At 27.7% G+C, this 26227-nt stretch overlaps 1 protein-coding gene across 3 annotated transcripts in view; it reads left to right on the forward strand.

Annotated features, from left to right (window-relative positions):
* Nucleotides 1–26227, forward strand: part of LOC136972763 (dual specificity protein phosphatase 16-like) — a 93292-nt gene that overhangs the window by 43670 nt on the left and 23395 nt on the right. For all 3 annotated transcript variants that reach the window (XM_067267398.1, XM_067267397.1, XM_067267400.1), the window contains 6 exons: nt 866–976; nt 6177–6351; nt 9021–9202; nt 9440–9587; nt 15676–15799; nt 19386–20641. In XM_067267398.1, coding sequence (XP_067123499.1) covers nt 866–976; nt 6177–6351; nt 9021–9202; nt 9440–9587; nt 15676–15799; nt 19386–20641 — 1996 coding nt within the window. The remainder of the gene's footprint in view (nt 1–865; nt 977–6176; nt 6352–9020; nt 9203–9439; nt 9588–15675; nt 15800–19385; nt 20642–26227) is intronic.

A 26227-nucleotide genomic window follows, 5' to 3' on the forward strand; every position in this document is an offset into this window, starting at 1 on the left:
ATTCTCACTTGCTTGAAAAATTCACTCACTTTCGTTTGCATAATCGCACCCTTAGAATGAATATTTTCAACAAGAAAATATCTGAATAATAGCAAAATTATATTGAGCATTTATCCTTGTTACACATTTGAAATGGAAAAAATTTAAATAATAAATATTAATTTTTTCAGATTTGAAAATTATTTAGTAATTAAATTATTTTAAATAAAATTTTATAATTTATATAAAATATTCTAATTTTAATTATTTTATAAAGATTCTAATCTAATTTTATAGAGATTACTAAAAATAATATATTAATGCATTCTTTTGAGTTTAAAATTTAAAAATAGTAAATTGTTTGATATAAAAAATGTAATAATAATTAACTTTGAGAAAATTACATATAAATAAAATATGTTGAATGTCATTAAAAATGGTTATTAAAAAGTTAATTTAAATAAGTTTTTATTTTATTTTAGTTTCTACAAATAACATGAATCATTATTATAAGGAATAAGAACAAAACAAATATACTAAAATTTATATTAGTTATATTATTATAAATCAAAATTATATAATATAATATATATATTTTTTTCATATAAGATTAAACTTAATTTTTTTTTTTGGTATGTATTGTAAAATACTATATTTATATTTATAAGTTGGGTAGTATTTACAATTATAAAATTGCAAATATAGCTTCATGTTGTAAAATTGTTAAAAGGCAACTTTTCTTTTAAGAATGAGTAAGTGTGAAATATATTTTTAAGCAAAGTTTGATAATGGTATTGTGTGTATTATTTAACAAATAAACTTAAATTTTTCAAATCTATTATTATATTTAGTAGTAATTTTCATTTAATGAAATTTTTATTTGTAGGTACTCATTATTGACAGTAGGTCATTTTTGGAATTTAATACGTGCCATGTTTGTAATGCTATTAATGTATGTTGTTCTAAAATTGTGAAAAGACGACTTCAGCAAGATAAGGTACAGTACTTAATAAATATTGAAATATTGTATGTGTATTTATTTTTTCTAGACAAATTAATTTTCTCTTAATATTTTTACCTTGATTAATTTTCAAATTTTATAACTATTTATAAGTGGTTTGATTTTGATTGTATTTTGATCTAGATTCAGTAAATAAAACTATAAAAATTTAACACTTTTTTAATTTTATAAAATAAATGTGTACCTCTTGTCTAAGTAGCATTTGCAAATGCTACTTAGACAAGAGGTAATAGCAATACGGTGAAACTCCACTAAACTGAATTAATTGGATGACATGGTACTGGAACAATTTGTTACTGTAATGATGGTGGCTCACTTGGAGCCTGAAAGACAAAAATAGACATAGTTAATGTCCTGTTGAATCATATCACATTACGTGAGATGGGCAGGATGATATGACATGGCTTGTGCTTGGTTAGGAGATATGGACAAAATAAGCTGCTAATTTTTGTTTTGATGAACATGTTCTCTTTGCTCCTTGATAATTTTTTCTCAATAATCAAAGATGCTCAAAGTGGACTGTTATTATCTGCTGGACATAGAGAATGAGTATATACAAATGTTCCTTGGCTTCTGAATGCTGGTTGAAACCTGAGCAATGTACTTTTTTTATTTTTGGGCTGAAATTTGAAAAAAAAACTGTAGACTTATAAATTCCCTCTGTCATTTGTCTTTCCTTATCTATGTCTTTCCTTAATCTTGAGAACGATGTTAGATAGATGAAAACTGAGACCAGACATTAAAAGCTTAAGAGCAGGCAGCCCCAATTAACTATATGTGAGCTTCCAATGCAAACTGGAAGTCATGTTATTTCAATTCAAAAATTTCTCCTGAAAGGAGTTAGATGACTCGCATAACTCAATTGCTAAATTAAAAGTATGATGTACACTACTAATTTGAAGGTGGAAAGCATATTTTTATATATAATATAATATAATTATAATATAATAAATTTATGTATATAATATAGATTTATAATATATTTCAATTTAAATAATATATTTTAAATTGAATAAATTAAAAAATATAATTAAAATTTGCAGCCCTGTATTGTGACAATGTCACAATAAAATAATTGCTTGTTAATATAGTATGGTTGCTGTTTATTCAATTTCTATATATAACATCCTTTTAATCCAAAGAATTTTTCTTGGTAGACAATCTCACAGCTTCTTGGTCAGAAAATTACAGTTTTATTTTTAAAAAATTTGAACTACAAATGCATTTTGGGTTGGTTTAAGTTTCCAACCCCTCTTCAGTGCTATTAAAAAACATATACAAATTGTTATAAAGGACACGCCACATTATTTAAATATCATATAAAAAGATTTCTACAATACAAATACTTACATATCATGTAAGATATTTAAGATTTTCTAAAAAACTTATAGTACTATACATAATTACTGGAAAAATGTAAGTTTTTTAGAAAATCTTAAATGAATACATTTTATACTGTTAAAGTGTATAAAGTTTTATGAAATGTTTTAAACCAAAATAATTTGTATTTTTATAATATTTTGAATTGTTATATACACCTATGGAAAATAAAAATATAGAAATAGAATTTTTAATATGTACTCTTATATGATATGTAAGTATTTGTATTGTAGAAATCTTTTTATGTGATATTTAAATAATGTGTCGTGTCCTTTATTACAATTTGTATATTTTTTTTAATAGCACTGAAGAGGGGTTGGAAACTTAAACCAACCCAAAATGCATTTGTAATTCAAATTTTTTAAAAATAAAACTGTAATTTTCTGACCAAGAAGCTGTGAGATCATTTACCAAGAAAAATTCTTTGGATTAAAAGGACATTATATATAGAAATAATTGCATGTTGTGTGTATCTTTATCTGATTCTTCAGAGATCAAAGCAATAGATTCCACAATCACTTCTATGAGGTAGTAGTCTCCTAGAGTCATCTTTATCTGCCTCCAACCAAACTTCATCCTCATCAATTGTGGTTTCATTCTAACCAGAGCCTGTAGTTTGGTAACGTTTATTTGTTAAGTCTTCATTTTCAACATCTAATTCAAGGGTTTATGTGTTCTCTCTCCCCTTTCATTGTCTTCTTCAGCCTTGCTTTTTTCCTGGACCACCATCCCTTCATCCAGGAACATTTTCTTGCACAGTTGCTTTATAGTTACATTACAAAGAATACCTTGATTCATAGGGATGGATCAGTAAGGTGGTGTAATAAGGTAATTTCTTATCAGCACTAACAAGCCTCTTTGCTGATGTGAAGGAACATTATCAAGAAAGATTAAGATTTTCAGTTTTTCTATCTGCATGTGCTGTTTCACTGGAATAGCATGATGAAAAGCCAATTTTTAGTAATGATGGTAGTAAACTATGCAATTTTACCAGCATAATAATGAACCACTTTTTATTATTATTATTTTTTTTATGTTTTATCTCCTTTATCACCCATAGTTTCTTTACTTTTGCCCATGATCTTTGGTTTCAGCATATGGTTGTCATCAGCATTAGCACACAACAGCAAAAAAAGCATGCTCTTTGGACAACTTGCATTCTAGAATACATTTAATTTTTGATAACCTGTGTGTTTTGTGGCAGTGTTTTCCAAAACAGATCATTCTCATCAGCATTGTACAACTGACTCAGAATATTTTCAATACCAATCATTTCCTGCAGCCATTTTCTAGAAGTTTCTACAGTTTCTATGTAAGTGTTCATTTTCTCTCCAGTAACTTTTTAATTGATTTACTTTTACAGTCTATAGAAATGATGCAGCCAACAGCTAATGATTGTGAATCCATCAATGCAAACATTGAGCCAATTTCTCTACTACTGACTGGATCTCAACACTTACTGGCAATTCACTTGCTTGTGACTATGTATATCACTTGTAAACTGCATTTTACAAATCTTTATTTTCAACTTTATGCATACATTTCTCCAGATTTTTGTGGCTCACTGTCAAGTTTGGAATTGCATGATATCAATTTTTCTTTAAATTTCTTAATCTGTTGCAGTTTGCTTAGACAATCATATTTATGGTGCAATTGGACAGGTTCAATAATTTTTTTATAACTCCTTAACCAGCTTCAATTTGTAAAAAAGGGCTGACAAATTTCTAATTTAAAAAAATATGTAACAGAGATTAAAAATGTCTTGACTTTTTGTCATAGTCCACTTTTCTGCAGTGGAAGATAGTTGTTCCTGGTGATTGGACATGGCAAAAAGTGAAGACATTTTTAGTCAGCTTCAATTTGTTTGTGTAATAACTGTGTTATGCAGATCTGGTACTAGAGTTTATGCTGCCCAGGATAAGATGTGCATTTGATACCCTTTATCCTCTACATAAAATGAAAAAAATTTTGTTTTGAAGTGCTATACCTTGCTCCATCAATCAATATTCAACTCATGCAGTGTAATATAAATAAAAATAAAAAAATATTTTAAAAAGTAATAGCCTGAAAATTTTGTATAAATTTATGAAAATTTTCCTGCCCTTGCAATTTGCCTCCCTGGTCATTTGCTCATATGGTTGTGCCGGTCCTGGTCTTATGTTTGCATTTCAGCTTTCCTAGTAGAACTCTCTGCAAGCACTTTTTCGAGGCCATACCTATAAGAATTATGCATGCAAGAAATTGAAGAACTTTTCAAAATTAACTGTTATCACTAAATTAATGTGAAGATGAAACAAATTTTACTTAGGATCATGCAATCATGCAACTAGTTGAATTCAAATTAGATTTCAATAGAACTCTAATTTGAATTTAACTAGTTTTTCATGCAGAGCATACATTATGATGATAAAATAGCACTCAGTGAACTTGTGTTGACTATTGGTACCTGTGTGAAATATTCAGTGTGTTGTTAAATGTTTTAAATCATAAACACTTATACAGTGTGGTTTATTTGACAAGAATGTCAGTATTCATCTATGTGTACAATATAATTCTTGACTGCATGAGACACTGCTACATATAATGACTACACATGCTTAATGTTAGATTTTTCTGATGTTTTCTAGCTACAGGAACTTCTTTAATGAGATATAAGTGAATAGCAAATTAATTTTTTCAAAATTTTGACTGACTTAGCTAATTAATTTTAAAATGACAATATTAACAAATTTGTAAATATTTGAAAAAATAAACACACTTAGTTTAGAATATATTAAAACAAAATTTAACCCAAAATGTTTTTTATTAATGTAATATTTTATTTAAAGCTTCTCTATGACATTTCTCTGGAGGTCTATTCAGAAAATTATTGAACTTTTTTGTAAACTGTTTGTCATGAGATTCTTACTCAAAATTTAGGCATGTATTACATTGCAGCCAAATTTGTCTTGCCTTTTGACCAGAAACAATTTCAAGTTGATGTGAGTAGCTTTTGAATTGAGTAATGAGGATGGATAAAGTTTCCTTTCTCCAAAAAACAAAAAAAGTATTACTGGAATGAGACATGAGTTTATGAATATGACATTGAAATAAAGCTCAATCACCAAAATTGGTGTCAAAAGGATTACAATAACCAAAAGAAAGTAAAACAGATTCAGTCAAATGTCAAAGTGATGCTGACCAATATTTTTTAATTTCAAGAATGTCAAGAAGAACCATGAATTTCTTCCAAGAGACCAGATAGTAAAACACAAAGAGTATTATTTTAAAGTAATTCAGAGGATGTCAGAAAAAAGGCCATATATTTGTAGGGAAATCCATTGGATGCTTCTTCACAGCCATGCATCTTAGCACACATTACTACTAATTTGTCAACTTTTGGTGAAACACAGAATAATTGTTACACAGCCTCCTTATTTTCTAGATCTTACTTTTTTTATCCTCCAAAATGACATTGAAAGGCCAATGTTTTGAATCAATTGAGGATATAAAGGAAAATTCACTATTGGAATTTTGCTTTATATTAAATTAGTATTCCAGCATAGGCATTCCAGGAATGTTTCAAAAGATGGAAGAAATGTGGGAATGGTGTATAAGCAGTTGAGGGAAGTAATTTGAAGTTGACAAGATTGAATAGTTTTAAACAAGTAATTTTTTATTTAAAAAGTTTGGTAATTTTCCAGACAGACCTTGTATATAACTTAAATAGTTAGTTTTATATGTAATATGCAATTTCATTTTATGGATTCTATCTGTAATATAAAAGCATGATTTTATAATAATCAATTTATTTCAGGTATCTGTAAAAGATTTGTTAATTCATTGTTGTCAGTTTGAAGTGAGTGAAACGTGTGATGTTATTGTGTATGATCAAGGTTCTTTGAGTGAAGAAGCCCTTCCTTTAGACAGTTTCCTATCTGTTCTTTTGAAAAAGTTATTACCTGTGTTTGGGAGTGTTAATTTATTACAAGGTAAATATTTTTTGCAGATTACAAAATTTATATCATTTTTATTGTTAATGTAGTTCTAATTTATTTATAAATAATTATTCTTTTGAAGAATAATCAATGAATAGAAAAAATTGATATTTTTTGTAAGTATATAAAGCTGTATAAATGATATATTAATACAAATCAAATATTTGCTGCACTAGAAAACATTTGATTTTGTATTTACAGCTATATATCAGTATTAATATAGGGTTTATTTTGTGTGAGGACCAAATTTCATAATAAATCAGTGATATCCATTTCCATTGGACCATTTGGATATCTCAAAAAATTTATACACACTTCAATAACTCTAAATTCCTATGCACATATATTTTTAGTATGAAACTTGCAAAATAAAGGCATTCTCATTCTCTAAATATGTAAATTGTGCTAGTTTCTCCCAAGACAAATTTGTTATATCATTATGAATGATATAACAGAATAGTAATAGTAGAAATAGTAGAACAAACAATAGACAAGCAATATTGATATAAAAATACGATTATTTTTATATCAATATTGCTTGTCTATTGTTTGTTCTACTATTTTATTGATGTCTCTTTGTCTTGTTTTTAATTCAATTTGTAAAATCTATAAAAAAATTCAAACAATCCATTTATAATTTGTTAGTATTTGAAATAACTAATTTTAACAGTTAAAAATGTGAATTACTTTAAATTAGTTATTTCAAATACTAACAAATTAGTTATTAATTTCTTGAAACAAATTATTTAAGCTTAGCTTTTATAAAGATAAAAATGTGAATTGAATTACAAGATATTTTGATAAGTCAAAAACATTGTTTTAGCTATTAGATAGATTTGGTTCAATGATTGACATTCTGACACTAAGTCAGAGTTTATAATCAGCTGTCTCTGAAATTTTTCAAATGTTGGGAAATATGGTAAAACTAACTGAGATTATGGAGAATAAGTTTTATGATCAGTTTAATAAATTAATCTAAATTTATTTGAAATTAAGTTGTGCAAAAATTAAAATTCAACCAAATAAGCTTGTTTTAAAATTTTAATATATTTAAAAATGTTCCATTCATATAATACTATATAAAATAAGTTTTTTCTGAACATGTTATAGCTAATTATATAATGAAAGTATTTGAACTTTAAAATTTAACTACACTGTCATTGTGCATGTAGATAACCTTAACTAGTATGTATCAAGCAACAAGTTTTTAGAGTGGAAATAAAATTTTTTGTATAATCCACAACAATGTATACTCTGCATCTTTGAGAAGGTTACTAAAAACATGGCACTGGTATATACAATTTAGAAGACATTAGTTCATTACAGATATAATTATAAAATATAAGTAAACAGGAAAAATAAAAATTTGCAATGGAATCATTTAAACTCTCTCTCTCTGCGTGCCATATCAGAAATCCTGACATCAGCAAGCCCCTGGTGCAGGTTAATAAGTGGTTAGTAAGGCACCAAGGTGTATCCTGGGGGAAGTTATAACCAGAGTGGTTCCTCATTTCATTCTTTGGTGTGCAATGCATGGTGCATTTAAACTACAAAGTTTCAAAAATGAAAATAGATGCTAAATGGCCAAAAGTTTTTCATATATTATATTTATATTTTATTTATTAAATAATAGATAGTAAAATATATTATAATACTAGTAATAGTAAATGTTAGAATAGCCTTGAGAAAAATTTTAATATCCAATAACAGTAGTTTGAGAATTGACTGCTCAGCTCTTACTCACTGTAAATAACTGATGTGATTATAAAATTGAAAGCTGGTTTCTGAATAGTTCTTAGTCATTCTATAGACAGGGAAGATTATCAAGAACTTAACAGCTTTCAAGATACAAGTTTAAGTAGGAGTGTTTCATAATATCAGTTAAAACATTGACTGAATGACAAATTGAATACGAGAGGACTAAAGATGAAGCACACATATATTTGCCTTTGATAGTTTCAGAAAAAAATTGCAATGGCAGACATATATATCTGCATCACCCAAAGGATTTTCCATGTCTTTTAAAAAAACAGTTAGTGAGTTTGAAGAAAGAGATTAAAAAACAAAGGAAAAATAGTTTAAGTTCAAAGTTGTTAGTTAAAATCAGTATATAACTTGCTGCTTTTAAATTAGGTTTTGAATTAGATAACAAATGAGATTTCTGTTTGAAATTATAATAATTTACTTTAATTTGATTATAAACTAAAACAATCTATATTCAGGTCATTTAGAGCTTGTATGGGGTCTGGGGTGTAGTTTTTTTTTTCTTTGAAATATGTAGATTTCTTCTTTATTAATAAAAGTGCAGTCTAATGATCTTGGTTAGTTAATAAAAAGAAACATTATTGGGATAAAAACCATACAACTCCTAAGTTTTCTCTAGGCCTGAGAAAAATCTCTCAGCTCTCCCCTGTGTCTTAAGAATGAAAATTATTTATATTGTATTAAGTCTACCTGAATATAGTGTCTTGCTTAGAAATTTTATAAAAATAATAAAACAGTTTTTTTCCAGTATAATTATCTCAACTTTTGATTTAAAAATTTTTGTAATAGATACAAACCAATTTATTTCATATATCATATCTCAAGTTTTCATAATTTGAAATGTTCTGTAAGAATTTAACTTGTTGTTAGACTTAATTAATTACTTTGTTTTTGTGCAGGTGGATTTCTTGAATTTCAGGCTGCTTATCCTAATTTGTGTGAAGATAAAACTAGAAAATGTGCTCCTTTAACTTCATTATCCCAACCTTGTCTCCCCATAGCAAATCAAGGACCAACTCGAATATTACCTTTTCTTTATCTGGGATCTCAAAATGAAGCATTAAATAAAGAAATATTGCAGGTTAGATGCTATTTTTGTAACTACTAATTCAACATTTTTGCTAATTTGAATGTAAACTAACAAAATATGTAAATATGTTTATATATATATATATATATATATATAGAAGCCAATTTTATTATCTATGGTTTCATGGTCAAATATAACTTTTTTGTTTTAAAAGCACTTTAAAAAGAAAAATATGCTAAAATTGATTCTGATTTACATTATGTATGAATTAAATTTTATATTTAACAGAATCACAATATAACATATGAACTGAATGTAAGTACAACTTGTCCAAAACCAGATTTTATACAAGATGCTCATTTCATGAGGATTCCAGTCAATGACAATTATAGTGAGAAATTGTTACCTTATTTTCCATTGGCCTTTCAATTCCTAGGTTTGTATACTTTAAAATTATCTTTAATTTAATTCCACGTAATAATGCAAATAACAGTGTATAAATTATAATGGAATAGTTCATTATAAGTATATTACTAATATAGAACATATTATTTAAAAAATATTAAACAACAATTCTTGCTTACTAGACATTGGTATAACTAGAAATTTTAATCCCTTAAACAAAATATAATAAAGGGTGAATGCTTGGGTGTCTATCCCTGCCACATTCATGATGTTATAGGAATTTAAACAAAATTTATAAATTTATAGTACTTTCCAACAATTTTAAATTTTTGAAAAGTATTATAGAGAGGTATATTAAAATTTTTGTTGTAAGCAAATTTAATATTGAACAGAAAAGGAAGAAATTTATTCCAAAGGTAATCTACAAAAAGATTTATAAACAAAATAAAAATTTTAGTTATAACAAAGTAATGAAAATAAAAAAATTACAAAATAACAAATAAAATCACAAAGGAATTACAAAAAATAATTATAGCAATCACATAAGGTTTTACAGCCAATATTTTGGTTAAATAATTTGGGTGAATGGATAAATAAAATATTTGACTTAAGTCTACCAAATTAAAATCTCATATCTATCTTCCTGCTTTTATTAGCTGCAAAATTTTTAATCATCTCTGTTGTATCTAATTTTTTACCTTTTTCCTCTTCAATTGCAATTAAAGATAGATAATTTAGATGTGTTTGGTACATTGAACTTCATACATAATTATAAATATAAACATCTCGACAAAACCTAATACACTAATAAAGCAACAACCACTGCTGTATGACATCAGGCTCAGTGCCGTCTTTAGAACGTAAGGGGCCCTGGGCCAGAAGAATGTTGGGGGCTCCCATGAAGAAACAGAATCAATGCTAGATTTTGTTAATACAGACCTAGGGGTCGCTGGTGTAGCTAGCACGGGCGAGACTGGTTACGGATATCTTGCTATCACACTTCTAACATATCCCAGAAAATCTGTTAACTTTTTTTTTATTTAGCCAGTGAGATTTTTCACCCTGTACTCAACACTTCACACTACATGTTGGAGGAGTAATTTCAATCATATTATTAATGGTTTCTTCATTTCAAGTAACCTATTTGTTTTCTCTGTAACTTTATTACTTTTGGATTCAGGGGCCCCTATGACCTCCGGGCCCCGTAGCCCCTCCTCTAAAGATGGCATTGATCAGGCTAAATATCAGCTATAATAGTTATAAATTACTGATAAATTTGACCAAAGAAGGAGGAATTAGGCTCCATCTCATATTAAATTTAATATGAGATGGCACCTAATGCCTCCCTTTTTGATCAAATTTATAGGGTTCCTATGCACCTAGAAAATCAGGGATTTTCATTAGTATCCAGAAAAAGTCATGGAAAGTCAGGGAATTTCTCTAACTTAACTGCTTAGCTGCCTTATTGATTTCATTTGCAAAATATGGCTGATCAAGTGTAGCCATATACAGGTAGCAAGAAATAATGCTGCAACCTTTTTTATGAATATAGCAGAATCCATTTTTCTATTGAAATATTTTTAGTATTAGAGGACACTATTAGATGTACAAATCCATTTTTTATAAAATTTTTGTTTCTTTCTTATATGCTTAGCTGCTTTCCTTATCTGATTGTAAAGTACTATTTTTTTTAGTATCTTAGGAAACTGACTATAATTACGGTTGGTAAAACTTCCGTTAACCTAACGGGTACTTTATGCGGATTCGAGATTAGTTTGCCAGGCCTGGGCTTTTAAGCGTGCACCGAAAAATTAGTAATAACAACAATAAATATCAAGTCAAATCAAAAGTTCAAATATATTTAATTAGCAACTAGAACGTACTACGTACAAATATCAATAATTCCAAACAAAATTTATTAACGAAAATCAACAAGTCAACCCGACAATAAACTTAGCTTAACTTAATAGTAATTCCCCTTTGAAATTCGACAAATCAAATACTTAGCAACTATGAACAAAATCTCTTACTAATTAAACGTCTATCCGTCACCTCACTATACGAAGAAACTATTTCCTCAATCCTTTCGATATCGTCAAATCGTCAATTGAACTCCTCTTTAGCACCTTGGATCGTCCAATTATCAATCTGGACTTCTATCAGAAAATACTTCGCTTTCGAATTACCCTCGCTCTCACAGTCGCCTCGATTTGGAAATCACCTCTCCTTCTTCGGTTAACGTACGGGTTTTATACTGTGAGGTGACGTCACACTTGAGCTGGGTTACTCCTCTTATTTACATACTTAGTTGCTAACATTAACTTTGTTCTGGCAGCTTTAAGTTTCCGACAAAGCTTATAAACCGTTTACAAAATATTTATCATAATTTTCTGGGATGTTTAAGACGGTTTATCAAGTATTTCTCTACTAGTGATTGTGGGGACTCCCCCCATTTTTTTTCTGCGGACTGTTACTTCCGCCGGGCAGCGCAAGTGCGCAAGATGTTTCCTATGGCGCTTATTTCTCCGTGAGTTGTTTTTTCTTCATTTTTCATTACTAACAAGAGAGTGGTGGGGAACCTTCGTCCTAAATAAACATAAACCCCAAACAAAAAGATAATAAAACGGAAATAATAATAAAATAAAAAATAAGGTTCGGACTCAGTTCCTTACATGATATCATCAAAACCATCTTCCAAAAACACTGAAAATTTTTCTGGGGTGCTTAGTGCTAAACCTTGCACAATTGCATATAAAGAAGTAATTTTAATTTTATGCATGAAATAAGTCTTACTTATTGTTCTATTGTATTGTAAGAATATATTTTAAAATCACTCAAAATCAGAACTTTAAATCACATCACATTGTTTAATTTTTTTAAAATTTTGTTTTGATGTTTTGTCAGTTAATTCAAAGGTTTACTTTTACTGACAGTTGCAGGTTACTTTTAAAACCAACATTAATTAATTTTTATGTGAAGAACTATTATAAAGTGCGACACTGAGGAGAGCATTGCAAAACTCTGGAGATCAATCAGCATTTTTAAATTTTAATCATTTTGAGATTTTAAAAACACTTTATTGTGAATTTGAGAGAATAATCTGCAATACTCTTGGTAATGCTATGTCAATTAAAATTTTTCCAAAATATTTTAAAAACTGTCAACATTGATCATATCTGTAGTAATACTGTAGTATGTTAAAGTTTTGAATATCAACTAGGTAGCCTGATTGCTTTTTACATGGAAAAAAATGCTTTATTTGAACATTTTTAAATTTAACTTTTTGTTTAAATTATGTTGCTGTTTAAAAACAGTTGTCCTTTTTGTTGAAAGATTGGTTTTAAAATTGCACATTTCTAAGTCAAGATTTCATCTTTTTTAAGCAGAGTGCAGTACTATTTGTATATTAGAGAATACTGTTTGATTTTATGCTTCCTTGTGTTTACTAGATTTACATACAAATAATAATGATAAATGATGATAAAATAAAAAAGCTCATGTTTTGTTTGTAAATTGCTTATTTTTTCATTACATTGAAGTTGTGGATTCTATCAAACATGTTTCTACAGGATGCATGTACTATAATTTTTTGCACAGTTTTTGGAATGTATCAACTGTGCAAAGAGAGGTATAGATGTACTCGATGTTCACATTAAGGAAAATGCTGTTTTATTATGTCGATATTCCACACCATAAGAAATGTGAGGGTTGGAAGTTGGACAAAGTTGGTCAGGGAATTCAAAACAGAAATCTGATTAGGAACCCTGAATTTATAAGTAATTTCTAATTATTACAGCCGATATTCAGCCTAATGTATATGGCATCAGGCTAAATGTCGGCTATAATAATTTTAGTATTAGAGGACACTATTAGATATACAAATTCATTTTGTATAAAATTTTTGTGTTTTTCTTATATACTTAGCTGCTTTCCTTATCTGATATCATTAAAATCATCTTTCAAAAACACTGAAAATTTTTCTGGGGTGCTTAGTGCTAAACCTTGCACATATGGTAGTGGTTGTTGCTTTATCATAAATAATTTTTTAATAATATTTAATTTATTGAATGACCTTTCTGTTGTTGACAGTGTTACCTGCAAAGTTAAATATAAAAGAAATGTAGTGTTACATTTAGGAAATTGCATGATAAAGTATTAAATTTTATTATTAATGATTTGGCAATTCCCTTTATAGGTTTTTGTACATATTTGACATGAAACTTTTTCACAATTTGTAAAAGTTGAAACAGAAAATTTTACTTAAGTCTTCCATATAGATTTTTTCTGACACTATCTTCTGATTGTATTAAAGTCTCATCAGAATTTTTAAAAAAAATTGTTAACAATTTATTTTTTTGAACTATACAAACATCTAAAATTTTGAAAAACCATTTATTAGCATATATAGTTTTTTTCACGAAAAATTTGTCTCAGATTTCGTCAGAGTGCTCAAGTGACCTCACTGCTAATTTTGTGAAAACAAAGGGCGACCCACTCATTTTCCGGCTCAGTGTGGCTTTATTTCTCGTTGTGTGAGCATTACCCTGCGACAGCCCACCATTGGCCAACGGTTCCGTTCCCTGAACACTAGGAGTTCGATTGTGGGTTCACGCTTTGCCACGACAAGCTGGCTACGTGAAGTTTTCCGGGTTTTCTCCATGCCTGAATAGAGGCCAGTTACTTTTAAACGGACCTCCCAGAAGGCATTATTCCTCACAATACGACCATTATAAACACATACAACTACTATTATATGACAGTTATGTCACACTTTACTACGGGGCGATAGAGGCTAGAAGCTCATGTCCAACTAACTTCTACAAGACAAGACGTTACCCCATGTGTCTACCCAAACAATCCATTGGTTTTATCTTAATGCTAATTATCTTATTTTTTATCTTAATGCTTTTATCTGTATGCTAATTAGTCTTTTATATTAATTTCTTATTTAGTATTTAATGTTATATTAGTTCTCTATAAAATGTGTGTTTTGTATGTATTTTGGAGTGTCTAGAACAAATTAATTGGATTTACATTGATTCATATGGAAATAATTGCCTCAGTTTTCGTCGGTTTTGGATTTCTTCAATTGTTTTCGGAGATTATCGATGAAAACTGAGGTATCACTGTATTTCAAAATATTAGTATTTTGTTTTGTATAGTACAAAAAAATTATATATATATGTGTGTGTGTGATGTAATAACATATATAGTTGTACAGGTACAATATACTGCAGTGGAGACATGATACACCTACTGAACTGACAATAAATTAAATCTAATCATTAAATAATACTGAAACAAGGGTGATATATTATTTTTGTTAAATACATATATTGTATAAGTAGTGACATTGGATAATGTATTCTTTGTAGTCATATTGTTGACTAACAAACAATGTTGTTTTTTCATTGCATATTGAAAAAATGGAAGCAAAACAATAAAATAGTTTCAAAAACAAAATAGCTGTAAAAATAAACAGCTATTCATAAATTTTTTTGTTATTATTTGAATAAAATACTATTACATAATATAGTGTAGCATTGTCTTTTTGCACTTTGCAAAATTTGTATTTTATTTTTATTAATTGCAAGTGCAATTAATAAAAATAAAATATAAATGAGATGATAAATCAATTTTAATGATAATACAGGAGAAATTATAGAAACAATAATGCAATTTGTTAAATCTATTCTCAAAGTAAAAAGAAATTTAGATTATTTAATTAAATATTGTTTTTCTTAAAAATTTGTGATATTTGGAAATGTCTTTAGGATAACCTTCAAAAATGAGTATTTTTGTTTTAAAATATCTTATTAGTAACTTTAATAAAGTAGTTGGAATTTGGATTTTAAATTGCTACTGTAACATTTTGAGTATAGAGTTAGTCTGATGACTAGATCAAAATATTTTTAATATAAGTATATCCTTACTTTTATAAGGATTGAACCATGGATACAGTACTAATCTTTGATACCATGCATGTTTATGTTCAAATAATAAAATTAATAAATCAACATTTGATTTTTATAAGTTTTACACTCCGATATTAAATATTTTATTTATTAAAATAAGAATTTTTATCTTAAGATAACTGGATAATTTTTACTTTATTACAGATAAAGTAAGAGAATCCAGTGGAAGTGTCTTGGTGCATTGTTTGGCTGGGATATCAAGATCACCTACAATAGCTATTGCATATGTAATGCATCATTTACATTTGAACTCCGATGATGCCTATAGGTAATAATGGAAATGTGTATTAATAGCAAAAAAAATTTGAAAGTTATTATACTTATTCCATCTATAACATTAAAGTTCTAATAATGATCATATATATAATATAAAGTTTAATCCATTTATAATCCTAACATCTTGAATTTTATTCTCATGTAATATATGCATATAATAAAATAATCATTTGATGTTAGTTTAAAGTTATGTATCAGGTCAGTCCATAAGTTCGTGCGTATTTTTATCTACAAAAAAAGCAGCAAAAGATTTTAATTAAATTTTATTTCAATCTATAATGTATTCACCATTATTTTGTACAATTTTTTGCCATCTCGATGGTAGCTTTTTAATCCCGTCTTCGTAAAATGATTTCGGTTTTGAATCAAAATATTCAGAAATAGCCTTTTTTACAGTGCAGACTAGTGCAGAGAGAGCATTGTCGTCGAAGTCGACGGATCTTCCCGTACGAGCCTTATCCTCCACACTAAAATCGTTGTTTCTAAATCTTTCAAACCACTTCTGCGCAGTCCTTGAACTAATTACGATTTGATTATGTACAGTATTTATTTTTTTGGCTGCATTTGTAGCATTCTCACCAAATAAAAAGTATAAAACGTGTCTTTTATATTCGTCGGTTACTTCCATTTTAACGAAAATAAACAACTGAAATGTTCACAATTCTGAACAGTATTATATGAATGAGATTCAATTTAACACTTCGGTGTAAAAATTATCACATTAGACTGACATTTTTAACAGCAAAACAAGATTTTTCTCAAGGTCATAAAAATGCGCAAGGACTTATGGACTGACCTGATAGATCAATTGTTTCCAAAGTGGGTGCTATCATTCTCTGGGGGCAATGAATAAATCTAGGGGTGAAAAAAAGCAAGGGGATAGCAGGGGTGCCAGAGACAGGGTCCTGACCAAACACTGACCATAGGCGAAAGGTTCAGGTCACTGACAATCTTTCCTTTCCTCTGTTAAAACAGAAAAGAAGAAACATTTGTGTTTAAGAATGTAAAGTTTGTAGAAAAGCTTTAAGAATAATTCCAAACCTTTCTCACACAAGGGAAAACAGGTGATTTGAAAAAGCTTGGGAATCATTGATATAGATGAAAGATTCTTAAATTCTTTATTTATTTATTTTTATTTTGAGAGAGAGATACCAGGTTTTGTTTAAAGAAATTGAAAAAAAAAATAAAAATAATAATGTATTCAGATCCAGCAATCCAAAACGTGATGAACTAATACACAATAAAATGACATTTAATTAAATAAAAGTTTTAAGTTTTCCTTATGTAAGTTTAAAAATATTTTTTGCTTTCCAAATTTGAGGCTTTAGTTACTACAAAGATTCAATTAGAACATAGATATAAGTGTTTTGAATTGAGAAGATGCAATTTATATCCTTATCATGACATTTAATTTCTTCATTAATAATCTTATTTATAAGATATGTAATGAGAAGCACTTAAGTCTAAATTTTAGACTTAAGTGTTTTTCATTACATCTATTGAAAAGAACTTACATCCATTATCAATTTTTCAGTTGAAATTGTTTATCAGGATGATGTTATGCAAGAATAATACATCAGTTACTATAACCCATCATATCTAAGAAGGTATTTGGGACACAAAGTAATAGTATCATACAGTAATAGAATAGAAGAAATAATAATGTAGGCTGAGTAAAAAACAACTTATTGTAGGATGGACAGACATAATACAAGAAAGTAGTCAGAGACTAGATGGGACACTGGAAATTATGAGATTTGATTCAATTCTGTTTCTGTTTGACTGTCTATTACCATCTATATAAGCAAAATCATCAATTTTATCAACATTGGAGAGACAATAAACGATAAGAATGATGACAAATTCATATTGTTATCAGTATAAAATTAACCTATTTCCTAAATATTAGGAATAATTAACACACACACGCATGCACTCACTCACATTCTTGCTTTCTCACTCTTTCACACACATCATGATAGTGTTATGAGCATGTTAGAAATATATTATACAAAAATATAATAATGTTGAGGTTTAAATAGGTTACCACTTGGTCTTGACCACAGCTAATATTACAGAATGGAACAAAATTTGAATTTTTCTGAAATTATAGCAATGATATTACTTAATGAAATTTTATTTTTTATATTTCTATTGATATATCATTGTTACAAACCAAGAAAAATTAAATTTTATGTTTAGAATATTCTAATTTGTGTTCCTTCAAATCCTGATAACTGGAAAAAGTCCCAAATATTAAAGATGAAAATGCTTTGAAACTTTATTTATGTTTTATTTAAATTGTATGAATTTTGTTTTCTTACTATGAAATCATTTAATTACATCTGTTCTTTCCTAATTTTATTAAATTTCCTAAGAGACTTTAGACATGTTTTTAATGTCCAAAGTCCCTTAATTAGGATTATTTTCAAATGGGCATTTACCACAATATTAGCAGTTACAAATTTGGAGAAATTTTAATGCCTTGCATCTTCAAACAAATTCTTTTTTTTACAAACTTTAAGCTTGTCCTTTTTAGTTCCACAATAGTCTTTGCATAGTATTTTTAATCTTCCATTTATGTTTTTACAAATTTGGAAAAGTATCTGAGAAATTTTACAGACTTTTGTGTTATACCATAACTATTATTTGATAAGAAGTGAAACATTAAAATGTAAGATGATTGAAAGAATGGAATTATAACTGGAATAAACTGACTTTTGTATTTGGATATTGAGTTGATAAACAACAGGTATATTTTCATCAAAACTGATACATTATAAGTATATATCAAGTTATCATATTTATAAAGCTTTACAATATTTAAATTTTTTGAATGTTGAAGATTTTAAACTTTTGTAAAATTTAAAATCTTCAATATACTTAGCATGATTGGATTGAAAGAGACTTCAACACAGTTTAATTATTCCAATAATAATGATTGTGAGACAGAAATGAAATATTATTCATCATAATTTAACTTGGACATTTTAGCAAAGTAGCAGAATAAGTGTAATAAGAACAATGTCTCATTAAATAATCTCAAAATTAAAACACTTGGGGTTTTTTTTTAAGACTTTCTACACTAATACTGGGGTAAGAAATTAGATTGAAAAGAAAATAACTTGATAACTATGTTGTAGATTCATAAGAATATGTGTTTAGTTGTACAACTAGATTACTTTTTCTCAATTTTATGATGGTATAATTCATTCATTCTACCTTATTTTGTTTTCATTCCTATTATTAGATAATTTAAGAAAAAAGCATATAAAGGATTTGAACTTTGGTTTATTTTATTTTTAATAACTTGTTTCAAATTTTCATTTTTCTTCCAGAAATATATGCTTTTTGGCATTAGCATCATTTGATATCTTTAATGAAGTTTATCAAAATTAATATCTAACAGCATTTAAATTCTGTTCATAGGAACTATTTAAGCATTTAAAATAATATTATTTTCTTATGTTTATAAAAAAATTTTATATTTAAAATTTATTTTCTAGGTAATTATGATTATTATTATTATATAATTAATCTTAATATTTATTTTTAATATTTCTTTCTTTACAAACCAGGTATGTAAAAGCAAAGAGGCCTACCATATCTCCTAATTTTAATTTTCTTGGACAGTTATTAGAATATGAAAAACAGTTATGTAGAGAGAAGATTTTGGCAGCAAATTGTGAATTATCTTCATGTCTTTCTGCAGGACAAAAACGATTGTGTTTAACAGATATGAGAAAAACTAGACTTTCTCTTAATATACCACTTTCATCTGGTAATACTGTTAAAAGTGTATCTGAGATTTTAAAACCTCATAGTGGTGATCAGTCTCCAACATCAGCTTTAGCAAAACTTAGTTTTGATGTATCAGAAAAAGAACATCAAACTGATTACAAACAATCTTCTTCATATAATTTAAAATGTTTGAAAAGTCACTCTGTTAATTGTAATGATGATTGGATTAAAGAAAAGCAAAATTTTAAAATAGAATCTAGTAATAAAATGGCACAAGTAGATAACATTTCTTTTTTTCAAGATACATTTAACATAAATTCAATCAATTATAAAGAAGAATCCAAATGCAAGTATTTCAACGAAAATTCTGATACCTTGAACAGTTTTAATAATGATGAAAAAACTCGTTTAGAAAGTGTAGATTGGACTTCAAAAGGTATTCCAATTTCTTCTCTAAAAGAACTCAATTTTACACCTTGCCAGACTTCTAATAATAATTCAGTTGATAATAGTCGTGAAAATACTCCAGATAGACTTTTGAATCCCATAGATCCTAATGTGATTTGTCCAAGAAACTTTGATTGTGAAAAATTAGAAAAGGTACAGTTAAAAATAAGTAAATTTCCCTCTGTTGATGGAATAATCAAAGATCATAGAGGAATTAATTCTGATAAAGTTTCAAATTCAAAGTGGTATTTATTACATGCAAATTACAATGATGATAAAAATTCTGTTAGTTCTTACAATTTTTCTTTCAACAAAGATTATAATTGTTCTGATTCCTTAAACACATCTGGTATCGAAAGTAAAAATATTTATTTTCAAGATATGACAAGAGAGAGACATTATTCTAGTTTAGAAGAAGATTCTGAAAATTTATGCAATAATGATTTTACTAGAATGATTATGGATAATGTTGTTTTAAGGAAATCTCAAGAAGTGTTAAAATTTAATGAGAAGAGAAATCATGATAGTGGATATTATTCATTTACTGCTGAAGATGATGATCATGAATTAAAATCACAATTAAATATTCTAAGAAAAGGAATATTGCAAGACTATCATTCTGAAAGAAAATTTAATACTTCTCAAGGTATACATTTTTACTTATTTTTTAACTTTAAAAGTTAATGCTATTTTACTAATTGTCATGTCAAATCTATTTATTACCCTTAGCACTATGAAGGTATTTTTTTGTAGCACAAACTAACAAAGTAGGCATGCATTTTGTGACCACCTTCAAGAAATAACTGTATTTGGTGAAAGAAATACAAAATAATGTCTGATTGAATTATAAACAGTTTTGCAGCCAACAAAATGTTTACTTTTCAATTCTAATCAAAATCCAAACAATACTTTTGCTGTAATTCTAAAAAATTACATGAAGCATCAGTGCACTACACAAGCAAATCAACAACTTTAATAAATGCACTGAAACATTTACTCACATTCCATGCATGACATTTACAGTGACTCACATTCATTCTCAATAAGAAGCAACAACCTGATAAGTTCATAAAAGACAAAAAAAACCAACCCCCTTACAATACTGCTAGCTAAGAGCAATAAGTTGATGAAACATTACTAGTCTTCTACTATGTGGGCTAAAAAAAACCACAGCATTCAAATTATGGATAAAGTATATGCTTATGTCCAACATATTTAGCAATAATTATATTTTTCAGAATATTAACCAAGCTTTAATAAAATAACTAACTATAATAAGACAGGACACAAAGTATCTATCCTTGTAGTATGAGGGTGGTAATGTTAAATGTTTGCAATGTTTTGTGAAGTGTTGTTAACTTCAGTAAAATGGTTCATGTCAAACTTTTTTTTATAAATGTTGTGTAGAATGAAAAGTATCATTTTTAACATTTTATTTTTATGATTAAATAGAATAGACAATATTATGATAACTATTCACAAATTTAATTGTTGTGATTTTAATTTTAGACACCAGAGAATTTGTTATAGTTAAAAAATCATTTTTGATGAAAAAGAAAAGTAACAACACAACAATAACAGTCACTTAACAGAACTTAATGATATTTATTTCATATATTAATTTTGAACTAAAAAAATAAAATTTGTAGTTTTAATTTGAGAATTTTGACATTTAATATTTATTGAAGAATAATTTTGAGCTTTTCCAAGCAGGTCACATATCATTGGCTTTTATGCAAGAAGACTCTTGTTTTTGTGTTTTCCTTGACTTCCACACAAAAGAGCTTATTTGAACTGATGAAGATCTTTGCTGCTAAAGACCAGAATAATAGCTTGTTCATTCTATAAATGAATTGATTTGATTTACAGATTTATTCTTTGAACTAAATATCATTACATTTGTAAAAGGAATTCTTGTTTACTTGAAGAGAATAGGAAATGAAATATCCATCATAAGAAAAGAGATTTTTAGTGGTGATGTATTACTTTGGAATAATGTTGAATGGGTCATGTTATGCCATATATTAGTAGAGATGCAAGCACATAATTAAGTGCTTGCATTATAGAAACCAAGATCCTTGAGCATAATATACAGCTTTCTAGGATGATTTATCCCAATTTTTTTTACACACAATAATTTGTGTGTGCATAGATTTCAGTTTGTCAATGATTTCCTCAAGAATGAGTTTGAAGGATGGTTTGATCAGCCATTATATGCAGATCCAAACTTGATAGAACTTGTCTGGGATCTGTAAAGACATTGCCATTTGCCAGCCTTCATGAATTAAGTTTTGTTCTTGTTGAGGAAAGAAATTTTTTTGTAATATGATCAATTGGCTCTGTATGCAATATAGAGCCAATTGGTATTTATTTACTATTAACTTCTGCGTGGATAGTATTAATTTAGAATTTCATGTTTTTATGAATGCCATAAGTTATAAATATGATTTGTTTAACCACAATATTTTTTATTCTTCTATGTATTTATGCATTTGCACATATATAAAATTCTAATAAATTTTTTAAATGTATAAAAACCCAAAACCCTAAATGGGGGTAATTTAAAAAAAATTAAAATTATATTTTTAGATAATAAATTGATCAATTTTTCTGTCAGACATAACTACATCTATTAAATGTTTTTCACTTAATTTTCAAAAATGATTTTTAAAAAGTATAATTATAAACACTGGTGCCTAAAACTAAGATAAGTGTGTGCATGGTATATGTACTGTACAGAGTGAGTCAAAAGTCCCTTACATCCTTCTCATTCCAAAAATACTGAAGATATATTAATTTTGTTAATGTGGTTACAAAGGAAGTCATGCTTGGAAAATTGGATGGGATCTTTTTGTTGACCTGAAATCATTTCCAAGGTCACCAGTTCTAACTTTTTAATGAATAGAGGTAATGCAAAATTTCCAATCACAGTAAAAGCACACCTTTTAATTAGCCTAAAATCATTTTCTGGATTCTTAATCAGTATTGTAAACAATGTTCAATGTATTAATTTCTTTTAAAATTGAATTTTAAATTCATGAGAAGTAAAAGTAATTTTGCTTTAAGTGACCTTGAAAATGATTTTTAAGATTGTCAAAAAAGGTTCCATTCAATTCTTTATGCATGGTTTCCTTTGTAACTAACAAAATTAGTATATCTTCAGTACTTTAGAAATGAAAAGGGTGCAAGGAACCTTTAACTCACCCTCTGTGTGTGTGTGTGTGTATGTATGTATATATATATATATATAATGAAGTTGGATTAATAAGTCCTCAGATGCACATGGATGGCAAAATAGAAAACTATTACCGTATTTTACTAATAAAAGGCATTATTATATACATTTATTTTTTAATGTAAAAGTCATTTTGATCTACACACTTTCTGCAGCAATAGACAAGATCTTCAAGATGTCTTTTGAAAAATGTTGAAGGAAAGCTACTCAGAAATTTGGCTACTCAATTCCTCCTTCAGTTTATTAACTGACAAGTATCATCCAGCCATGGTTTTTACTGGCTCTCAAAACAGAGCAGAGTCACTAAAATCAATATCAGGTTTGTTTGGGAGGTGTGGAGCTCTTGAAATTCCCACATTATTCAACTGTATATTTTGTGACATGGCTGGTGTGGACAGGCATTGTCATGAAGGAGAAAAGGGGAATTCATTCTGACTTCTGATGCAATCCGTAAACTTCATTCACCAGTCCTGAGTAGTAGCTGATGTTTATTGTTTTACTTTTGTCAAGGAAATAAATCTTGAATGCCTTTCTGGTCTCAGAATACAATTAGCATTGATGCTTGATTTTGACACATTCCACTTCATAATTTTTGAGAGGCAGGTTCATTCAGAAATCTTCACTCTGCAGAAGTCTGTTTACTTTCAGGATCTCATAAACTCTTTGGAATTTCATTTTCAGTAACAGTGTTTTTGATAAAATCATTGCCATATTTGTCAAGAAATTCCAGATTAGTGGAGCAAAACTGGAAATGACATTCACACATTTTCATGGTGAGGAAGCTTTGGAACAAAACAGGAGATAGCTTCTGAACTCCCATTTCCTGCATAAAGGCATGGTAGATCTCTTAATCCCTAATATGCAGCAGATTAACAAGTTTACTTACTTTGATTTGACATCTGATTTTCAAGATTTTTGTACACAGTTCACATTTTTTATTATGTATTTCTTCAGATCTTCATTCCCTCAGCCAGTCAAAAATGCTCTGTTACACTTATCTGAATTCCTACAAGCCAACCAATGCCATAAGTCTTTGGGCTAAAAGACAGCTATAATACTAATAAATTATGAAACAATTTGGTACTAGAGGGAGGCATTAGGTGCTGTCTCTTAGTAAATTTAATAATTATAATTTTTAATTAAATAATTTAAATAAGTTAGAACTACTGGAAAAAAAAGAATCTTCCTGGAGCAGGACTTGAGCCCGCAACTCCTGCTTACTATGCAGATAGATTACCAGTGTGTCAAAGTTTCTGTAGTGTGCTTTTAGATTATCACAAAAGTTGCAGCAGACACATGGGAAAATTGTCCATCACACAGTAGCCGTCTTCTAGCCTGATGACATATGGTATTGGTTGGCTTGTAGTTTTATAATGTATCAGATTATAGTGATGATGTTTGCTTATCTGAATTCCATAATTCATTTATAAATAATACTGTGTGATGGACAATTTTCCCATGTGTCTGCTGCAACTTTTGTTTTCATCTAAAACCAGACTACAGAAACTTTGACACACTGGTATTCTACTTATATCTCCATGTTTTTGACCAAGACATATTTTAAAGTGATATTACTATATCTGTGCATGCATAAAAAAGAATGTATTTTAAAACATTTGAATATGAAACATTTTAGGAGGAAAATTTTAAACTACTATTTGCCACAGCAACCACAGTCATGTTATATTAATATTCACTAATAAATAACAAATAGTGATTAGTAATTCAATAATCACTAAGCACTATTAGACTTTTTATCTGATAAAATATTCAAGAATGAAAATGATAAATTTTATACTGAATAAGTTATTTAAAAAATAGTAATTAATAAAGTAAATCAAGTGGAATGTGTAATAACATGCATAAAAAAACCATTAATTCATCCAGCATGAAAGTTATACATTTTCAAATTTTTTTGTTGTATTGGCTTTTGATCCAAGGTTTCTGTAGTTCTCTGATAATTAGATATTTTTGTCTTTACAGATCTATTGTACTGTACAAGGGAAACTACTTTTTCGAAGGAGTCGTTTTTATTTTTATTGTTTTTAACAGAAATGCATTTTGGGTTGCACCCCTCATCAGTCTGTTTTGGTTGATATTTATGATATATTTTAATGAAAAAGAAGGGTTCATTTAAAACTCTGTTGTTAGTTTATAAAAACATTAAAAATGAGTAAAACATTAAAATTATACTTATTTTTATCATTTTTATTTTATTTACATCAATTTTTTAATTAATAGTATATACAGTTTTAATTTTTTAATGTATTATTTAATATATTTATATTATTTATAGTATTATTCATTTTTATTTTCAAACTCATCCAGATTTTATAAATCAATAAATTTTAAATGTAATCTTTTTCATTAATAATAATGTAAACATCAACCAAAACAGATTGATGAGAGGGGTGCAGTCCAAAATGCATTTCTGTTAAAAACAATAAAAATGACTCTCCTTTAAAAAAAATAGTTTCTCTTGTACAATAGATCTGTGAAGAAGATAATGTCTAATTAAAATTTAAATTTATTTTAAAATCTAAATTACATATTAACAAATAATATAAGTATCAAATCAAAATGATATGTTATGCTGCACTAATTACTCTGTCTACAGAAATTATTACATCAAACTTTCTGAACAAAACATATTTAAAAGTTGAAAATTAATACTTTCATTTTAACAACTTTTACACATTATTAGATTATCATAAATAATACTTATATTCACATGCAAATATTAATTCAGAAAACCAAAATTAACAGTTGTCTTGAAATGATTATAAATGCAAAAATTCATTTCAAATGTAGAAAATAATTCTTTTAGTGAAATTTTCTTTTAATTTTGTAATTTGTAAGCTTTATCACAGAACAAATGTATTTTCATAATTATATCACATCATCTACTTCAAAAATAATGTAGTTTTTGCCAAAAACATTTGATGAATATTTAATATAAATCGAACAAAAATCTTAGAATATATATATATATATATA

The sequence above is a fragment of the Centruroides vittatus genome, unplaced genomic scaffold (assembly GCF_030686945.1).
Source record: "Centruroides vittatus isolate TY-2023 unplaced genomic scaffold, ASM3068694v2 contig_301, whole genome shotgun sequence".
Classification (NCBI taxonomy): domain Eukaryota; kingdom Metazoa; phylum Arthropoda; class Arachnida; order Scorpiones; family Buthidae; genus Centruroides; species Centruroides vittatus.